Raw genomic sequence first — 19,128 nt, 5'->3', positions numbered from 1 at the left:
GCTAGAAAGCCGAATTAGGTATGGAAAGTGAACTGACCAATTCTTGTGGCGAACAGATCGGGCGTAACGTTGAACGCTCTGGTTGGAGGAAACAAGGTCCAAGGCGTGAAGTGTCAACTACCACGTAATTTTAATCGGACTATAGGGAAGTAGCGTATTCACTGTAATATCGAACAGATGAATATATAAACGCAGAGTATTATGTATGAAGTTGCATAACGTCATAACGTAGTAGACATCATATTACACTGTTTCACTAACACTTTGTGAACGCTGTAGCGAAAGCTGTACATTTAGTGTTGGCTATCTTCGACGACAGTATCCACTCGACGGCCTTTGATCTCCTGGTCGACGGCTGTATGACGGATGAGCGCTTTTCAGCACTGGACGTTTATTTTCTCGCGCTCTTTCCATCTTGATTATACAGTACACCGTGGACTTCTGCTCTGTCTTTTAATTAACTGCGCTTCACGCACTGGCAGCATAAGCGGAAAAGAGCACTCCACACTTTTTTTCTGTTCGCAGTGATGTCAGACGTTTTCTTAATTACCAGTTCGGCGTTTTCCTCATCCCTCTTGCGCTTTTATCGACATGTTTAGCGTTGTAGCTTCCTGCAATCGTTTCGCAATTATAATACAAATCTCTGACTACGTGCGATTAAATTCTGACGTGGAAGTCTCGTCGATGAAGAGATGTGCAATATGAAACAACTGAAGAGGTAGGCGGAAGAATGTACTAACGTTCAATTAATCTGACTATGCTAGGTGTCATGGTTTGATCTACAGTACATGCTGGCAATAATTAGTTCCATTTGAACAGTCAAGTACACTTTTTGTCTTACAATATTCTAGTTCTTGATGATTTATTCTTTTTGTTGGGCCACAGCCACGCAGAATTTTTGAAATGATAAACCATGAATTGACTTTATATAGTATCTTTATATGACGATCTAGAATTCCGCCTTAGGCTATTTTGAAGTGTCATAACGTCGAAAAATGTTTTACTTTCAGTCAAGTTGGACTTTCTTCGACGCCTGTGACAATTCGAAATGGCGTATGACCGAAATCTAGATCGTGATATAAATATTCTCTATTCATCCATATGACGGTAATATTTCCAAAAAATTTGTTATCTTGTCTTTGTATTAAAATAGTGACATGCCACAGTGTCAAAAGTGTCAACATGGTAGTGACCTCGAAATATTGTAACGGAGTAAAGAGATGGATGTTTGGCGAGGATGTTAATGACAACAGTGATATACTTTCGATGACAGTAATGCAGGTCCTGATTTCGTACCAGGGAACACATCACACGTGGAAAATATTGTGAGTATGGCTTAGAATATACAGCCGCCATTCGAATCGCAAACGGTTTAGACATAGCATTTGTTAAAAATTTGGGAAATTCTTTAACGTTAACAATATGCAAGTGTAATGAAATATATATCAATGAACGTCTGTAAGGCTGTTAAAGTTATTGATTAGTTTTAACTTTTAACACTAGTAAAACCTATAATAAGTATGTTTGAGGATCAACTTTCTTTTTGTATATCCACCCTTCTAACTGATGATCTGCGAAACTTCGGCCGTTCACTTCCACAATAAAATAAAACGCCTGCAGATGTCCATTTGATGTTGTTTTATTATATTGCAACCAGTTTCGGCGACTCAATGCATTAATCTTCAAGCCTGTATGCATATGCAGTAATTATAGCATAATCACTCTTATGATATTATTACCGTTTATGCACACAGTCTTGAAGATAGTGTACTGAGTCACCGAAACTGGTTGCAATATGATAAAACAAGATCAAATGGACATCTGCAGGCGTTTTATTTAATTACGCGGTACTGTTTTGTTCCTAGCGATAAACATTGTGGGTTACTTCCTCTACAACTGAGTCCATATATTTTTAGGAAGGAACACAATATACATCCACTGAAATAGACGAAGGAAGCAGGCGACAAGGTCAGTAAAGGTCAAACATCAAATGAATACAGTTTTTTTTAAATGTTTCGTTAGAAACATATGGTAGAGAGAGAATTTCTATAACCTTAGAGTCAGCAAGAAAGTCACATCCCATCAACCAAAGAGGTAGTGCGTATCGATATATACCGTCTATAAATCATTACTAGTTTGAAAACTTTCACGTGAATAATAAAGAAAAATGAAAATCCAAAATTACTTTATCACTGTTGTGACTACACTTCATAAAGACTTGCTATGAGAGACATTTTGACATGTTGAATTGTAGTTTATATCAGAAGTTTTGATTGCCTAATAGTCCGTTTTGGAATACATAAGAAAACTACCACGGGAAGTGCGGAAGCTTGAGGTTTTAATTTAGTCACTACAGAAAAGCTGACACTGTTAGTCTGTCAGTATTACCTGATGGTGACGTAACAGCCGAAAGCTGGTTAGCAACAAAATAATAAGTATTATAGATTGTTACACCAGTGTTGTGTGTGGTTTCTTCCATAATTACTGTAATAGTTATTTTTTCTATGTTTTGTTTGCTTCCCTAGTATGTTAGTCTCTCACATAAGACAGTAAAAGTCACATATGTGGTCTCAAAATTTTTCCAGGGATCTTTTGATGAACACAGTGCCAATCCGCAACTGTAGCTATAACGCTAGAAGTAAATGTTGTTGTTGTTGTTATGGTCTTCAGTCCTGAGACTGGTTTGATACAGCTCTCCATGCTACTCTATCCAGTGCAAGCTGCTTCATCTCCCAGTACCTACTGCAACCTACATCCTTCTGAATCTGCTTAGTGTATTCATCTCTTAGTCTCCCTCTACGATTTTTACCCTCCACGCTGCCCTCCAATACTAAATTGGTGATCCCTTAATGCCTCAAAACATGTGCTACCAACCGATCCCTTCTTCTAGTCAAGTTGTGCCAGAAGCGCCTCTTCTCCCCAATTCTGAAGAAGTAAATAATTTCCTAGAACTTATTAATGTTTTACTGATATGCTAGGCTACATAGCTAAAAAATTTGTCGCGTAACAACCTGTAGAAAAAGTTACAAATAATTCAATTCAGATGTATGATTTACACACTTAATGAAACATGTAACATAAGGTCGCTCAAAAAAAGGCTGTGGGTGTTAGCACTTTATTCCGCCAGCTCCTTGAACTATCATTTAGTTTTATTAAGCAGTTAGATTGCATGATTGTACCGAATGTGCCTGTACCTGTGCTGTGTACTCCAAAAGTTACGGGAAATAGCTTTCAACAGCAGCGCCGAGCTGCCCACGATTCAGGTGCAGCAGGAAGTTAGACTCCAGAGAGGGAGCACATGTAAAGGGCTATGTTGCACATTTGAATTATATCGCACAAACAGTTCCCAAGTAGACATCCGTCCGCCAAATGCGGACATATGCAGTCAAACGCTCCACTCAACAGTTGGTTGGTTAGACGGTACCACAAGTCAGTATCTCAGGACTAACCAACAATGATCTCCAAGAAGAGACCAAACTCGACTAAATACAAGTGATGCTAGTCATCGTTCAATGGATACCGGTGTTTAAAGGCCAATCAATGTAAGGAAAAACAGGTCTTTATTGCCACACACAGTCTTCATACTCAGATTAAGTATTCTAAAACTTGTACAATTAAATGGCTGAAAATTGTTGCTAATATAAGCAAGGGACCTCATAGTACCAGCTACAGCATCTGTCGAATACAACAATTTGTCATGTTCAGCACCCGAAATCATTCCCCTGATCCATCTAGAGTTTTACCTTTATGAGAGGACTAGAGAACTAGAAGCTCCTAGATGACAGAGGAATTGAAATTGTGTGTGTGTGTGTGTGTGTGTGTGTGTGTGTGTGTGTGTGTGTGTGTGTGTGTGGTGGGGGGATGGAGGGTAACAATGCAAGATCAGAAACGCACAACTCAGTTTTCAAATGTTCCTTTACCAAGGGATATACTGTCCCAATTTATTACCAGTGACATTGAGTAACAGGTAAAAATCAATAAACTTAAAGAACTCTCCGGAGCCCGATTAAATCCGGGTCAGATTCTGCAAAGAATAGGTCATTTAGCACCTACTTGTACCATAACACTCGTATGCTGTAGATCTCTGTCCCAGTGGCTAGAATAAAGTACACCGTCCAATCTGTTTGATGTGCATCTGTTGTACAGTGCTAGACAATATTTTGGTCACAAATATAATGAGTTACCTCGAACTGAATGAACGCCCTAAATGCCAACCAGTATGGACACAGAAAACACCCATGGTGTGAAACGCGACTTGAACGTTGTTCACATGACATCCTGAACGGCGTTTATCTATGCAGTTTGGTGGATGCAGTATTACTCTACTTCCGTAAAGCGTTTGACTCGGTACCGCATCTACACTTGTTAGCAAAAATACAATCATATGGGGTATCAAACAAAATTTGTGGTTAAACTGAAGAATTATTGGTAGCATGTTATCTTGAAGCAGTAATCTCCCATCTGAGATTCCTTAAAGACAAGCTCCTGTGTATCGTGTGTGTAACGTTTCTGTACGAAGTACGATGAGAATGACAAATCACTAACGTTAACTTTTTTAATTCGTTAATTGTAGGTCGCATATGGCTTTCAACACTTCTTTTTAATTCTTTTTTTAGATTCTGTCAGTATTAATACAGCCATATGAAGAACAGTATTTAAACTTTTCTGAAAAGATAGGTTTTCTCCTGCACTATATGTCATACAACGATATAATTTTGGAGGCAAATTGGGTGGTTCATGCTGTTATTGACACCAAAATGTGTTGCAAATACAATTAGTAGCAAAGAAGCAATGAAATAAAACGTCATGCTAGAAGTTGAATTTTTACTGCATGAGCAGAAAGATGTAGGAAGTTGCAAGCTTTTTTCATTTCTGTATTTCATGTTGGGTTGACAACGAAAAAATATTCGAAATAGTTTGAAATTAAGTGTAAAGTTTGTTGGAAGTCTCCACTCTTTCCAATCTATGTAAGCGTAGACCAAATGTGGTTCAAGTTCAAAGAAATAGTATCTACGGCATTTCAGAGATTCTTACCATATGAATTAATAAAAGATGGTACCGATCCCTCTTGGGACACAAAACAGACCAGAACACTACTGCAGAAGCAATGAAAAAAGCATGCCAAATTTAACAGAACCCAAAGCCTCCAAGATTGGTGAAATTTTACAGAAGCTCGAAATCTTCAATGCGAGACGCTTTAACAGTTTCCACAACTAAACTATGTCTCGAAATCTACCAGAAAATCCGACGAGGTTTATTATATATTTTACAGTAGTATACAGTATTATACTCTATACATTATTAAAGAGTCTTCAGAACACTATATGCTAAAGTGAGATACAAACACTTAGATCACCTTTCTAGATTTAACAGCCGTAAACTCCGATATCACTTCTTCATAATTAATATTTTGTGTCGCCTCATGTTCGATAGGTAACATACCAAAATTATTTAGACTCTTTTGTTCATTATTGGTAGTAAACAATTTTTTATTAATTTTAATTTACTAAATCTCCTCTCACATGAAGCAACTGATACGCAAATCGTCACAATTAACTTAAGAGCGAGCATACTGTTTGGGAAAGAGCCTTTAAAATCCCATTCCACCATAAATTTCAAAATTTCAAGACATGCCTCATCACAAAATGTAACATTTGCTTCTTTTAAATGTCTTCGCTCTGCCTTGGAATCTCACAGAGGATTTTTCCTCCTCATACTTTATCATAAAAAACTAATGAATTTTGGAATAGCTATTTCATCTCCTCATTGTTTGCCAAAAGCAAAGTATTTGGTTGCAGAAAGTCGAAAAGTGAGGCGACATCTTTAATTAACTTTGATCTGGTTCAGAGTTCAATACTGAATCGGTCAAGATATTCCAACATATCCTTTTGATGCCCTGCTTTCAGCGTGAGTCCTGTATCGATGGCCAATTCACCAGCTTTTGGTTTTTTTTTAGATGAATTCTTTCTATTGGAACATCGCATACCTCCGATTTTTTTCACAGCAAGACGTATTGCCTCTTCTATTACATGACTCGGTTTTGTTCAGTATATAGACGGAGTGCCTCTATTTTTATAACTAACGGATCAAAACTCAACTCCATATTTTGCAATGCAACCTGAGTACAATTTACTTCTCTCAGTACAATATTCCAAAAGTAAAGATAGCAAAAAAATGTGAAATTACATACATCATGCATACGATTTTGTGCATAACGTCTGGTGACCAAATTTTGTTGTTGAACACACAATTCGTCAATTGCAGCGAAAACCCTCTCAAAATTTTCTGACAGCACTTTCACTGCAGCGTAATGAGCTCACAACGTGTTGCTGACAGAGCTGTGATTTGTGTAATGAGAACATCCCAGCGGCCAATGGAAGAAGAAAAATGTGTAAAAATAGTCTCTACTGTTCAGAAATGTTATACAAGATACATTTTGTGCAAATGAATGTTGGTCACATTAATTGAATGACCATTACGTCCAAAAAACGGCGTTATTGTTTTTTATTTAACACTAGCTGCTCGTAACAGGTGCAGTGTCATAACCTTCGGAATGGCACATCATAACGTCTAAACTGTCGTTTTTGAGTTTCTTAAGAATTTCATCACTTACATCAGCGGCTTTTTTCCTTTTAGTAGAGATATATCCAAGGATTACTTCTTTTACTTCCAATTTCCTATTATCAGATCTTCCGAAACGTATTACTTCAGACATCTGATCAGTATGTCAAATATCAGCTGTGCTATCAAACATAATAGCAAAACATTTAGACTATTTAATTTCGTTGACAAACTTATGGTTTGCTTAAAAATATCTCTAAATTCATTCTGTACTTCTGGCGACAAGTATCACCCTTTTTTTTAGATTTACCATGTTCCAACATCAAGATATGTTCTTTACACATTACATTATTCTTTGACAGTCTTTTCACTTGCCTTTATTTGTAGAACCTTGTCCTTCATCAATGTCCACGAAATGCTCGTTTTGTTTCGCCGGAAAAAATGTTATATATCTAATAAACAAGATGAAAAATGCTTCCGCTTCAGATTTTTAGTATCCATTAATTGTAAGGCTGCGTCATGTATTGTGTCATACAATTCTCGTCTCATTTCCAACGTCTTTCACTTTTCAAGATTTTTCCTGGTGTTGATTTGTCCTTTCATGGTCGGCCACTTTAGATTTCAATCTACTGGTGACAGCAAACGAACGTAGATGTTATTAGTTGTTGGAGAGTAAACTATCCAAGACCGCACAATTTTTTCTCCAGCATTTATCACCTTACGAAACCATCCCTTTGAAAGATCCTGTACACCATCTTTTGTTTTTGATCCGTGCCTAGGTACAGCGCCAAATGACCCTTCCCTGTTTTGAAAATGTTCGACTTCCTGCTTTCATGATCGCTATGCCTTATGAGACACATCTCTGAAGTCCTGCAGTTAGTTCTGTATATTCTAAAAACTCAAACGCCATCTTACTCTAAAATATACATTCAAGAAACCTTGAAATATTTGCAATAAAAATAGTTCCAACGGTAAGCTACATCTACATCTACATCCATACTCCGCAAGCCACCTGACGGTGTGTGGCGGAGGGTACCCTGAGTGCCTCTATCGGTTCTCCCTTCTACTCCAGTCTCGTATTGTTCGTGGAAAGCCGGCCGTGGTGGTCTCGTGGTCTCGCGGTTATAGGCGCGCAGTCCGGAACCGTGCGACTGCTACGGTCGCAGGTTCGAATCCTGCCTCAGCATGGATGTGTGTGATGTCCTTAGGTCAGTTAGGTTTAAGTAGTTCTAAGTTCTAGTGGACTAATGACCACAGCAGTTGAGTCCCATAGTGCTCAGAGCCATTTGAACCACTTTTTTTTTGTTCGTGGAAAGAAGGATTGTCGGTATGCTTCTGTGTGGGCACTAATCTCTCTGATTTTATCCTCATGGTCTCTTCGCGAGATATACGTAGGAGGGAGCAATATACTGCTTGACTCTTCGGTGAAGGTATGTTCTCGAAACTTTAACAAAAGCCCGTACCGAGCTACTGAGCGTCTCTGCTGCAGAGTCTTCCACTGGAGTTTATCTGTCATCTCCGTAACGCTTTCGCGATTACTAAATGATCCTGTAACGAAGCGCGCTGCTCTCCGTTGGATGTGCTCTATCTCATCTATCAACCCTATCTGGTACCGATCCCACACTGTTGAGCAGTATTCAAGCAGTGGGTGAACAAGCGTACTGTAACCTACTTCCTTTGTTTTCGGATTGCATTTCCTTAGGATTCTTCCAATGAATCTCAGTCTGGCATCTGCTTTACTGACGATCAACTTTATATGATCATTCCATTTTAAATCACTCCTAATGCGTACTTCCAGATAATTTATGGAATTAACTGCTTCCAGTTGCTGTCCTGCTATTTTGTAGCTAAATGATAAGGGACCTATCTTTCTATGTATTCGCAGCACATTACACTTGTCTACATTGAGATTCAATTGCCATTCCCTGCACCATGCGTCAATTCGCTGCAGATCCTCCTGCCTTTCAGTACAATTTTTCATTGTTGCAACCTCTCGATACACCACAGCATCATCTGCAAAAAGCCTCAGTGAACTTCCGATGTCATCCACCAGGTCATTTATGTATATTGTGAATAGCAACGGTCCTATGACACTCCCCTGCGGCACACCTGAAATCACTCTTACTTCGGAAGACTTCTCTCCGTTGAGAATGACATGCTGCGTTCTGTTATCTAGGAACTCCTCAATCCAATCACACAATTGGTCTGATAGTCCGTATGATCTTTTGTTCATTAAACGACTGTGGGGAACTGTGTCAAACGCCTTGCGCAAGTCAAGAAACACGGCATCTACCTGTGAACCCGTGTCTATGGCCCTCTCAGTCTCGTGGACGAATAGCGCGAGCTGGGTTTCACACGACCGTCTCTTTCGAAACCCATGCTGATTCCTACAGAGTAGATTTCTAGTCTCCAGAAAAGTCATTATACTCGAACATAATACGTGTTCCAAAATTCTACAACTGATCGACGTTAGAGATATAGGTCTATACTTCTGCACATCTGTTCGACGTCCCTTCTTGAAAACGGGGATGACCTGTGCCCTTTTCCAATCCTTTGGAACGCTTCGCTCTTCTAGAGACCTACGGTACACCGCTGCAAGAAGGGGGGCAAGTTCCTTCGCGTACTCTGTGTAAAATCGAACTGGTATCCCATCAGGTCCAGCGGCCTTTCCTCTTTTGAGCGATTTTAATTGTTTGTCTATCCCTCTGTCGTCTATTTCGTTATCTACCATTTTGTCATCTGTGCGACAATCTAGAGAAGGATCTACAGTGCTGTGAAACAGCTTTGGAAGAAGACATTTAGTATTTCAGCCTTTAGTCTGTCATCCTCTGTTTCAGTACCATTTTGGTCACATAGTGTCTAGACATTTTGTTTTGATCCACCTACCGCTTTGACATAGGACCAAAATTTCTTAGGATTTTCTGCCAAGTCAGTGCATAGAACTTTACTTTCGAATTCATTGAACGCCTCTCGCATAGCCCTCCTCACATTACATTTTGCTTCGCGTAATTTTTGTTTGTCTGCAAGGCTTTGGCTATGTTTATGTTTGTTGTGAAGTTCCCTCTGCTTCCGCAGCAGTTTTCTAACTCGGTTGTTGTACCACGGTGGCTCTTTTCCATCTCTTACAATCTTGTTTGGCACATACTCATCTAACGCATATTGTACGATGGTTTTGAACTTTGTCCACTGATCCTCAACACTATCTGTACTTGAGACAAAACTTTTGTGTTGAGCCGTCAAATACTCTGAAATCTGCTTTTTGTCACTTTTGCTAAACAGAAAAATCTTCCTACCTTTTTTAATATTTCTATTTACGGCTGAAATCATCGATGCAGTAACCGCTTTATGATGGCTGATTCCCTGTTCTGTATTAACTGATTCAAATAGTTCGGGTCTGTTTGTCACCAGAAGGTCTAATATGTTATCGCCACGAGTCGGTTCTCTGTTTAACTGCTCAAGGTAGTTTTCAGATAAAGCACTAAAAAAATTTCACTGGATTCTTTTTCCCTGCCGCCTGTTCTGAACGTTTGAGTCTCCCAGTCTATATTCGACAAATTAAAATCTCCACCCAGAACTATAACATGGTGGGGAAATCTACTCGAAATATTTTCCAAATTATTCTTCAGGTGCTCAGCCACAACAGCTGCTGAGCCCGGTGGCCTATAGAGACATCCAATTACCATGTCTGAGCCTGCTTTGATCGTGACCTTCACCCAAATCATTTCACAATTCGGATCTCCGTCAATTTCCTTCGATACTATTGCATTTCTTATCTTTATAAACACGCCTCCCCCTTCACTGTCCAGCCTGTCTCTGCGGTATACATTCCAATCTGAGTTTAGGATTTCATTACTGTTTACGTCTGATTTCAGCCAGTTTTGATATTAATAACACTATCATTATTATCACAGACATTTTCAGCATTGTTTTCTGATACGTCTTCTTCCTGGCTTGTATCGTCGCTGTTGCCCCTGAAGATGAGCGGATATTATCCGAATCACTCCTTGCATCAACTTGTGAATCAGTACATTTTGATGAACTTTGGCTATCGTCAGTTTTAGTAAAGTATTTGGAGATGGCGCCAGACGTGCTTTATGTGCATCAGTTTCAACCTGCTTTGCTATTCTCTGCTGAAATACGCTTTATCTCTTAGATATATGAGATCTTCGTGGCATATTTATTTTATAGATCTTTGGTACACATACCAAAAAAAAAAGTATTCCCAGTTGGTACAGCCGACCCCATACATATGTTACTTTGTGAAAAAACCTTGCTCAAAGGCAGTGACAAAGAGATATATTTAATATTTTTTAGTTTCAAGAAAAGTTTTAGTGCGGTGCGCCATTAAAGCTTCCTAACTGCTAGACAATGACCTCTCCTGAGAACTACTTGTTGCTACTGTAGAGTAGCATGTACCTTTTGTCTGCGTGGGTTTAAAGCTAATACGATTATATTAAGATGTTTCATTTTCATTTGTACATTTATTTTGTCATTCCCCTTTAAAAACATATAACCGAGGCTCTACTGTACAAGGTTCGATTGACTGCATAAACTTGTTTTCCGAACACGCAATTCCGCTACTTAATTTGGACAATAGACGCTCTATTGTACTTAGCACAGAAGAAAGATGACCACCCTAACAGCTTATTCCCACAGAATGAAATGAAATACTCCTCGCTGCGCTTGCCTCCAAAACATAAAATGAGGGCTATCCAGAAAGTAAGTTCCGGTTGGTTGCGAAATTGAAACCACTGTAAAAATTCGATGAAGCTTTGCACAGATGTGCTAGACAGTGTCTGTAGAACGCCCATCGATCGCGTCAAGTTGCTCTTTTCAGTTCTGATAGCACAGTGAGCACGTAAATGCACATAGAAAATAGTGTCTCCGCCAAGTACGAGGGCCTGGTGACAAATTTCGCCTGAAGCTATGCAGCCCACGTAACACACATGTCACGCCGTTCCTCCTTCATGGCAATTCTCAGCTCCACTCTGCAGGGGCAATGAAGATCCCCCTACAGCGTTTTCAGTGGAAAGTGTTTGATCACCTACAACACAGACCGCAGTTGAACCCCTTGAGTTTCATCTCTGCTCGCACGAACCGCTGACTATGAAGACAACATTTTGGCACAGACTACGAGCTGTAGGCCAGCGTAGAGAATTGGCGGAAAGCACTGGCGACTGCCTTCTATGACAAGGGTACTGAAAATTGGTAAGACGCCACGACAGATGTATAAATATGAGTGAAGATCATTTAGATAATTAGCTGGGAGTTGTGACTATCTGTTGCAAATAAAACATTTTAGATTTTTACAGTAGTGCCCATTTTGCGGATGATCGGAACTTACTTTCTGGATAGCCCTCGTATTACATACTAAAAATAATACGGTAATGTTACGGTTAGCATAAGCCATCCATTTTCTAAGGTTTGCCTGAAGATGATTTGTGACATGTTTTTGCTTGTCTAGCATAATTCACATGCATAAACCTCAACAGAAGTGGTACAGTCGGCACGAATGAGCTGACTTCACTATGGTTAATTGACTAGTGATTATCACCACTTCTGTCATGACATATTTATGTGACATGCTGCAGACAAAGAGAGGGATTTCGCCGGCCGGTATGGCCGAGCGGTTCTAGGCGCTTCAGTCTGGAACCGTGCAACCGTTACGGTCGCAGGTTCGAATCCTGCCTCGGGCATGGAATGTGTGTGATGTCCATAGGTTAGTTAGGTTTAAGTAGTTCTAAGTTCTAGGGGACTGATGATCTCAGATGTTAAGTTCCATAATGCTCAGAGCCATTTGAACCATTTTTTAGAGAGGGATTTCAGACATATTTCTGATGCAACTTTTGAAAACAGATAGCTTATGCTAATCGAAACGGGCCAAAAACAAATTCCTTTCCAAATGCAACAGGTGACCGCATTTTCCAGCCTGAATTATATCACAGTTCCTGAAGCGACGGGAATCATGTGTACAATATTGATATATTGTATCGATTCAAAACATTTCAGTGAGAGTTCACAATACGAAATAAACGAGAAATGAAACAGCCAACAAGCAATGACATTTCCCCAGATCTATGGGAAAAAACAGAAAGCGGGCTCAAAACAGTCTGTCCAACCCATAGTGAGCTCAAACGGTGAAGCCGAACTCTGCAGAAGTCGCTGTACTTTATGCTTTCTATCGCAGCTGCGAATCATAGCGTTCTATTGTTTGATACGAAGCACAGTTACTGGGATGAATCCCAATATTGGCGGCCAGTGGCATTTGAGGTTGGGTGTTGCACCAAATTTTCAAGGTTGCATTTCTGAGACGTTTACAAGGGAGAAAATTCCACACCTCGGCGCCTGGGTTCCCGACGTTCTTCATTCGCGACCGACAAAAATATCAAATGCAGTTAAGCTAATGAGATGCAATTTCTTCCGAATTTTTACCCTCAAAACAAATACCTGAATGATCAAGAGTAATGTGATTGCTACTGGATATATCAATATTGGTCATTTTATGGTTGTGTTCTCCATGGAGTGGTGTTACCTCGTGGAGACCTAGAAGACCACAGCTCGCGCAGGATACGGTAGCCATTGCGCAATGACCAGTTTTCGTACAAAGCGCTGGACGAGTTCGTTAGTTTGTTCAGAAGGGGAGCTCCTTAAGTGTTTTCCATCTTTCGACCGGGCACCGATGACAGAATCGAGGTGAGAATTCTGCAATTTTTTTCAAACTATTTCACAGAAACTATTCGGCAAAGAAAATTCATTTTTTCTTTACTTGTAGTTTTATATGTCAGGTTCATAATGATGTGTCTATCATTTCGTTAATTGTGATAGTTACTGTGATATTTACGTGAAAGTAAGACACTGATAGAAATTCGGAAAAGTGTGCAGTGAAAAATACACTCATGCTGCTGCTGATGATGATGAAATGATGATGACAGCACAACGAACCAGTCCCCGGGCTCGAATATTATAACTAGTATTTAAAAGACCTTTGGACGACTTAAAATGAAATAAGGTAGAGGGGATAGGTAACATCCCATGGGTATTTCTAAACTCATTTGGGGAATTGGGCACAAAACGACTATTCACTTTGCTGTGTACAGTACGTGATACTGGCGACATACTATCAGACCTCCGGATAAACGTCACTCACACAATTCCAAAGATGGATAGAAGCAACAAAAGCGAGAATTATCTAATATTCAGCTTAACAGCTCATGCAACCAAGTTGCTGAGAAGAATAGTGTACAGAAGAATGGAAAAGAAAACTGAGGGTATGCTTATGACGCTCAGTTTGGCTTTAGAAACGGTGAGGACCTCATATTCAGCTTCACAGCTCATGCAACCAAGTTGCTGAGAAGAATAGTGTACAGAAGAATGGAAAAGAAAACTGAGGGTATGCTTATGACGCTCAGTTTGGCTTTAGAAACGGTGAGGACACCAACGAGGTAGCTGTCACTTTGCGGTTTATAATCGTAGCTAGACTGAAGAAAAATCAGGGCACTTTCAGTAGGTTTGTCAAACGGGGTAAAGCGTTCTGTAATACAAACTGGTTCAAGATGATCGAAATTCTGAGAAAAATAGAGGTAAACTATAGGGAAAGATGGGTAATATACAATATGTGTGAGGGCCAAGAATGAACAGTAAGAGTGGAAAACCAAGAACGAAGTGCTCGGATTAAAGAAGATGTAAGAAAGGAATGTAGTCTTTCACCTCTAGTATGCAATATATATATATATCGAAGGAATAATGAGGGACATAAAAGAAAGTTTCAAGAGTGGGATTAAAATTCAAAGTGGAAGGATGTCAATAGTAAAATTCGCTGATGTCATTGTTGTGTGTAAAATCTTATGGGACTTAACTGCTAAGGTCATCAGTCCCTAAGCTTACACTCTACTTAACCTAAATTATCCTAAGGACAAACACACACACACATGCCCGAGGGAGGACTCGAACCTCCGCCGGGACCAACCGCCATGTCATTGTTATACTCAGTGAAAGTGTAGATAAGTTACAGGTTGTGCTGAACGAAATGAACCGCCTGAACCGTCTAATGAGTACAGAATGTGGATTGAGTATAAATCGAAGAAAGACGAAAGTAATGAGAAGGAGCAGAAATGAGAACACTGAGAAAATTACCATTAGAACTGGAGATCCCTAAACAGATGACGTTAAGAAATTCTGCTAGCTAGGCAGCAAAATAACGCGTGACGGATGGAGCAGGGAGGACATTAAAAGCAGACTAGTACTGGTAAAAAGGGGATTCCTGGCCAAGAGAATTCTTCTACTAATATCAAACGTCTCAAATTGAGGAAGAAATTTCTGAGAATGAATGTTTACAGCACAGGATGGTGCGGCAGTGAAACATGGACTGTGGGAAAACAGGAACAGAAGAGAATCGGAGCATTAGAGATGTGGTGCTTCAGAAGAGTGTTGAAAATTAGGTGCAATGATAAGGTAAAGAATGAAGAGCTTCTCCGCAGCATCGGCGGGGAAAGGAACACGTGGAAAGGATTAATAAGTAGAAGAGGCAGGATGGTACGAAACTTTCATGGCACAAGAGGGAGGGTAAAAACTGCAGAGGAAGACAGGGAATAGAATACATCCAGCACATAACCGAGATCATTGCAAGTGCTATTGTGAGATGAAGAGGTTGAAGACAGGAATTCGTGACGGGCAGCATTAATCTAGTCAAATGACTAAAAAAAAAGATAAAAAGCACCAAGTCAGCTCCATTGTCCTTTCCTTACATTAAAATTTGATTCCCAAAAAATGTTCAAATGTGTGTGAAATCTTATAGGACTCAACTGCTAAGGTCATCAGTCTCTAAGCTTACACACTACTTAACGTAAACTATCCTAAGAACAAACACACACACCCATGCCCGAGGGAGGACTCGAACCTCCGCCAGGACCAGGAGCACAGTCCAAGACTGCAGCGCCACAAACCGCTCGGCTAATCCCGCGTGGCTTGTTTTTCCATCTCTTGGTGACTTTTTCGATATTTGTCATTCTGTAGTTCATGTGACGATTTGAAGGAGGAACTACAGCGTGATCTTCCCCTGCGAAGCATTTTTGGAAAAAGACGTTTAGTATCTCTGCCTTTTCGGTGTAGTCTCAGTTTCAGTGTCATTCTGGTTACTGAGTGACTGAAGAGATGGCTTCAATCCGTTTACTGGATTAACATTAAGACCAGAATCTCTTAGGATATTCGGTAGAGTTAGTAGACAAAGTTAAACCTTTAACGTAAGCTTAATGAGTATAGTACGACGACATCTTAAATTTTTAAATTCGGTCAATAATAATATGAAAAACTAAAGTCAAAGTATTACTTCCCCTGGAAGTCGTTAGATACGTAATCTGTAGCTGGTATTGGTTCAAATGGCTCTGAGCACTGTGGGACTCAACATCTGAGGTCATCAGTCCCCTAGAACTACTTAAACCTAACTAACCTAAGGACATCACACACGCCCATGTCCGAGGCAGGATTCGAACCTGCGACCGTAGCGGTCGCGCGGTTCCAGTCTGAAGCGCCTAGAATCTCTCGGTCACACCGGCAGGCAGCTGGTACTGTGCACCTTGCACCGGGTTAGCCATTTAGTGCTATAGATATGCTGGAAATTTGAAATCCTAGTTGTTAACAAGCTCTGACAAAGGTCACCAGTATCTGAAATATAGCACGGCAAGATAGGACGCCGAGTGCAGCCCTAACGTGAGCAGGGAGAGGTGGTACTGACCTGGTGCAGGGCGGCGTCACGAAGAACGACGCCGTCTCCGCTGTGGAGGCGGTCGGTGGGGGTGGGCCGCGGCACGCCGTCCAGGGAGGACAGCTCCTTGAGCTGCGGGGGCGACGGCGGGGGCGGCAGCTGGTCCTCCGCTCCGTAGCGCGTCTTCTGCAACACCCAGGCAGGACACGTCTGTTACTGCCGGCCGCGAGGGACAGCGGACAGTAGCTGGGTCGTCACACTAAATTCCGTAAGGCGAAAGAACATTCACATCTGGTAGCGCCGTTTACAATCTTCTAACGCGATGCGCAAAAGCCTAATGACGATACCGAAATCGGTTACAGAGCTGCAGCAGTACTGACAAGTTGCTATTCAACAACAGTTGCTATTCAACAACAAAGCGCGAGGTGACTGGTCGCGTAAGAATCAGACCGCAGCGGGACTCACTTGGAACCCATTGAGTGCGAAGTCGCAAGCTCAGTCTTCAGTAAGACTCATTTGAAAGTTTTGTGTCAAAAGTTATGATAGAAACAACGTTAGTTACTGCCTGGTGAACCAGTGTTGTGATGCCTCGTGTAAGGAGGGTAAATGCGTACCATTACGTTTCCGATTTTGATAAAGGTTGGACTGTAGTGTACCGCGATTGCGATTTATCGTATCGCGACATTGCTGGAATCGGTGGGTTCTGGAGGGTAATATGGAACACCGTGCTGGATCCCAACGGCCTCGTATCACTAGCAGTCGACATGACAGGCATCTTATCCGCATGGCTGTAACGGATCGTGAAGCTACGTCTCGATCCCTGAGTCAACAGATGGGGGCGTTGCAAGACAACAACCATCTGCACGAACAGTTCGAAGACGTTTGCAGCTGCATGGACTATCAACTCGAAGACCGTGGTTGCGGTTACCCTTGACGCTGCATCACAGACAGGAGCGCCTGCGTTGGTGTACTCAGCGAATCTGGGTGCACGAATATCAAAACGTCATTTTTTCGGATGAATCCAGGTTATGTTTACAGCATCATGATGGTCTCATCCGTGTTTGGCGACATCAGGGTGAACGCAGATTGGAAGCGCGTATTCGTCATCGCCATACTGGCGTATCGCCCGGCGTGATGGTATGGGGTGCCATTGGTTACACATCCCTGTCACCTCTTGTTCGCACTGACGGCACTTTGAACAGTGGACGTTACATTTCTGATGAGTTACGACCCGTGGCTCTACCCTTCATTCGATCCCTCCTAAACGCTACATTTCAGCAGGATAACGCACGACCGCATGTTGCAGGTCCTGCACGGGCCTTTGTGGATACAGAAAATCTTCGACTGTTGCCCTGGCCAGCACATTCTCCATATCTCTCGCCAATTGAAAACGTCTGGTCAATGGTGGCCGAGCAACTGTCTCGTCACAATACGCCAGTCACTACCATTGATGAACTATGGTATAGTGTTGAAGCTGCATGGTCAGCTGTACCTGCACACGCCATCCAAGCCCTGCTTGACTCAACGCCCAGGCGTATCAAGGCTGTTATTACGGCCAGAGTTGCACCCAAATTGCGTGAAAATGTAATCACATGTCAGTTCTAGTATAATATATTTGTCCAATGAGTACCCGTTTCTCGTATGTAATTTTAATGGCCAGTAGTGTAGTATACTAGGAAGAGGGGCGCACAGATCAAACTCCTATGGGATGTGTGTATTACACTTCACAAAATGGACATCCTCGACATTCAAAAAACGTTCAAAACAAACCGTTTACTTGCATAAGGAGCACCGAATGAAAAATTGCGCACCACAGTGATTACGAAGTATCGCACCATAAAGATCAAAGGCGAACTTCTTAGGAGTTAAAATCGTGCAGGACGTTCGGCAAAGGTCTCCAGTTTTAAAGAATTTATATAGAATCATGAATCTTCCTTTCAGATTAAAACTGTGTGCGGACCGAAACTCGAACTAGGAAAGGTAGGAGACGAGGTACTGACAGAAATGAACCTTTGAGGATGGGTCGTGTGTCGTGCTTAGTTAGCTCAGTTGGATGCCACCACTGTAGCTCAGCGCGTTCGGTCAGAGGGTCAGCTGCCCTTCGCAATAAAAAAAACTTGAGTCAACGGCTGAACACTGAACTTGGACGGGTGTCGCGGGACATCCGCACCGAACACATCCAACGAACAATATCGAAAAAAATGAGATTTAAAAAAAATGCTAGAGCACTTGCCCGCGAACGTAAAGGTCCCGAGTTCAAGTCTCGGTCCGGCACATAGTTTTGATCTGCCAGGAAGTTTCATATCAGCGCACACTCCGCTGCGGAGTGATAATCTCATTCTATATAGAATCTTATTGGTGTAACAGGTTGATGAGAACTGATGGAATTTTATGGCATGCACCCGAATGCGAAACAATTTGTCGTGGATCCTAGCGTGAAACTGGCTATCCTTTAAGGCGTAGCTGCAAATAGTGCGATAATATGTTTTATAGGCACCGAAAAACAAATATTCAGAGACTGCATTTTTCGAGTGGTTCCAGATAGTGTAAACTGCAATGTAACATATTTTTCAGGAGGGATAGTTTGTAGAATGAGATTTTCACTCTGCAGCGGAGTGTGCGCTGATATGAAACTTCCTGGCAGGTTAAAAGTGTGTGCCGGACCGAGACTCGAAGTTGGGACCTTTGCCTTTCGTGAGCAAGTGCTCTGCAAGGTATGCAGGACAGCTTCTGTGAAGTTTGGAAGATAGGAGACGAGGTTCTGGCGGAATTAAAGCTGTGAGGACGGGTCGTGAGTCGTGCTTGGGTAGCTCGGTAGAGCATTTGCACGCGAAAGGCTAAGGTCCCGAGTTCGAGTCTCGGTCCGG

General features: G+C 41.4%; 1 protein-coding gene across 1 annotated transcript in view; it reads right to left on the bottom strand.

The window, feature by feature from the left end:
* LOC126336587 (disks large 1 tumor suppressor protein) overlaps nucleotides 1-19,128 on the bottom strand; it is a 4,198,467-nt gene that overhangs the window by 2,303,147 nt on the left and 1,876,192 nt on the right. Inside the window, exon 5 of the mRNA XM_050000444.1 lies at nucleotides 16,292-16,447. Within this exon, the coding sequence (XP_049856401.1) occupies nucleotides 16,292-16,447 (156 nt within the window). The remainder of the gene's footprint in view (nucleotides 1-16,291; nucleotides 16,448-19,128) is intronic.

The sequence above is a fragment of the Schistocerca gregaria genome, chromosome 2 (assembly GCF_023897955.1).
Source record: "Schistocerca gregaria isolate iqSchGreg1 chromosome 2, iqSchGreg1.2, whole genome shotgun sequence".
NCBI classification, from domain to species: Eukaryota; Metazoa; Arthropoda; class Insecta; order Orthoptera; family Acrididae; genus Schistocerca; species Schistocerca gregaria.
Note: the sequence above shows the minus strand (reverse complement) of the source record. Positions and strands in the feature narration are given on the sequence as shown.